Source organism: Charadrius vociferus, unplaced genomic scaffold (genome assembly GCF_000708025.1).
Source record: "Charadrius vociferus isolate BGI_N301 unplaced genomic scaffold, ASM70802v2 scaffold104, whole genome shotgun sequence".
NCBI lineage: Eukaryota > Metazoa > Chordata > Aves > Charadriiformes > Charadriidae > Charadrius > Charadrius vociferus.
Window position 1 is genome coordinate 5,430,421 of NW_009648255.1, and position 2,885 is coordinate 5,433,305.

Consider the following 2,885-nt stretch of genomic DNA (forward strand, 5'->3'; position numbering starts at 1 on the left):
TGGCTTGGCGGGCGGCTCAGGTTCTCTGGTGGAGTGGATGTTTCTCGGCACGCGTTGCAGCAGCCGGCGCCTGCTCAAGCAGGGGGGCAGATTCTCTGTGATGTGGATTGCGAAATCATTTGTGAAGTGTACTGACCCGTTGCCATCACCTTGGAAGTCTCAGCTCCGGGCTAAACGCTGTAGCTTCAAAGAATGCTCAGCTGAGCCCCACACCTATTACTGCACTGGAATACTGTTTTCCTTGCATAGATCCTCTGGACTCTGAAATTTCAAATGAAAAGTAAACACTGAGCAGGATCAAGCTTGTAAGGCACAAGTGCACTTCAGTATATTTACTCGTTGAACTAATGTAGGCGGCGTGATGCACGATGATCTGCAGCTTTGGGAGTAGGAGGTGATGCAAATGGGATTTTGCACCGATTCAACCCTGGGACTGAATTTCGACTGTAAGTGCAGCAAATACATTCAAACAACTCCACGTTTAAACAACGGCCTGTTTTCCGACACAGGGGGTTGAAATCCTTAAGGCACCTTGCCATCCTTCCGTCTCCCGTCCCAACCTACAGCCTCTGTAAGAGACCCAAGGGTTGGCGCCAGTTAGTGGAGAGTCACTAAGCTGCAGGAGCAAACAAATTCACGCCGCCTCCGATCACTGCCCCTCTACGGTACCGAATAGGCAGCACCAAGCCCACCCCTTCATTCCAGACATGGACTTGTCTTCGAGGATCCTCGTTGGTTTCTGTTCCCTGTGATTCTTTCCAGATTGCCTGAAAATCACTTTGTTGATGTAAATGTTAAAATCATCCACTTTTTTTAAAAGAGATCTGGCAATAATCTATGTAACTCATTTAGAGGGCAGTTCACAAGACCTTCAAACATGAGTATTGTGTTTAGCCAAGTATATTTCTATATTTCAGCCTGACCAAAATATCTTATGTGAATTAGGCAACTGGCCCTATTCTTAATTGATTTTCCTGTAATCCTGGAAGAAATTATTTTCGGTCTCGAGTGATGTTTTCTTTCTTCTGATAGTGAGTACCATGCAAATCTTTTAAAACTCCTTACATTAACTGCTGTGGAAATGTAATTGTTAATCTCTCCCCCAGATGAAATGTTTTCGCTTGAATTTTTCAAAGCAGAGTCTGAAAATGAAGCACACGGCTTTCAGTTTGGAGTTTTCTAAAGGAGGCCGCCACATTTCGTATCGTCTCCAGCTTTCTGGGGAAGGAGGATTTGCAGGGAAACAGAGGATAGGGCCTCAAAAGGAGGCGCAGGAGCTGGGAGCTTTGCCCCTCCTGGCTGATGAAGTCCCAGAGGAGATGTGCACGTAAGCAACTCCAGACCGGTGTGCGAAGTGGCATCAGGCAGAACCGATGAAGTCGCAGGCTTTGCAGCAATCAGAGGATATTAGTTTTCTGTGCAGAATTTAGTCTTTCAACACCCTGGCGTTTTTCTAAAACAGACCTTAATAGAAACAACCCAGCTTACCTGGACCCCAAGGAGAAGGCTTAATCACATCAGTTTTAAGGCATTACCGTTATGCCTTGATTCTTCTTTTGGAAATAGTAAGGATTCCCATGTATCTCAAAATTCCCCATTGATCCCTGATCTGCTCCAGAATTAACCCATCATCTGGTTTTGATTCCTCTGCTGCAGGATGCCCCGAGGGAAGCTTTGGCCCGAGCTGTGAGCACAGCTGTCGGTGCCGGAACGGAGCCTCCTGCGACCACGTGAGCGGAGCCTGTACGTGCACGGCGGGCTGGACAGGAACCTTTTGTGAAAGAGGTACTGCTTCTCCCTCTGGTCGTTTTCAGGCTTATGCAGATGGGTTTGGGTTTTTTTTTTACAATTTACAGCACCTCATCTATATAAACCATATAACTTAGTTGGAAGATGATACTGAAATGTGCACTTCCATCCTAACTCAGCAAAGCATTTCGCCGGGTGCCTAGCGCTGGGCACACGTTTTAACATGGTTAAAATTAGGTACGTGCTTAAGACTCTGCTATAGCATGTCTGTGAAGACTCTCTTTTTAAGCGGAGTCCTACTATTAGAACACTGAGCAGAAAGATGCTTGTCCTGCCTTACACATGCTTGTTCCTTCTGCATCTCTGAAACATTTTAGAGAAAAACAAGGATCTGTGCATCTTCCCAAAGGAACTCTTTAAGAAAGATATACTTTTAACTTTAATAAATGCAACAGATCATCTTCTGTTACCTGATCATTTGGTAAATTGTTGGAAAGGTTGAACTGGATTCTTTAGATACATCGTTATAAGTCAGTCTGTGGCATCCTCTGAGGTTGCTGACATGCTGCATCATTGTGCGGATCATCTAAGAAATAGTCTTGAGCACAGCAGAAACAGCACGTAGTCAGTCAGACATTATGAAAGTTATTTAAATGTAAATTATTGAAGATTCTACGAACGGTGATCATTAAACCAAAGTCATAATTATTTTGCTTAGAAAGCAGCTTTATAGGCTAGTTTACAACGGTAGTGCTACAGCTACAGTAGAGGGAAGTGGCAGCACTCGCAGGCAGCTGCTGCCCTCTGATGGGAAAGGAGATGCTCCACAGCCCTACCAGTAACGGAGCAAAGCACCCAAGTGACTGGAGTGCAGATACTGCTTGGTGTTCCCCTCTCATTCTTACCAGGAATTATTATACCAGATACTCTTCTCAGAGTTCTGCTGCAAAGCGTGCCTCACAGTCTATGGTATCTCCACGATAATTATTTACGTTAAGTGTGTTTTCGTAAGTCAGTCTATTTTTTTTTTAACAGGAAAAGTTATATGGTTATCTGTGTTGTGGTATGAATCTGTTCATTCCAGCAGGAATCAAAATGGGGACAAAGAGGCGAAATATCCCTCACCCCAGGAGGGG

General features: G+C 44.8%; 1 protein-coding gene across 1 annotated transcript in view; it reads left to right on the forward strand.

Moving 5' to 3' along the window:
- LOC104285974 (multiple epidermal growth factor-like domains protein 6) overlaps positions 1-2,885 on the forward strand; it is a 208,857-nt gene that overhangs the window by 176,940 nt on the left and 29,032 nt on the right. The window contains 1 exon segment of the mRNA XM_009884502.1: positions 1,657-1,785. Coding sequence (XP_009882804.1) covers positions 1,657-1,785 — 129 coding nt within the window.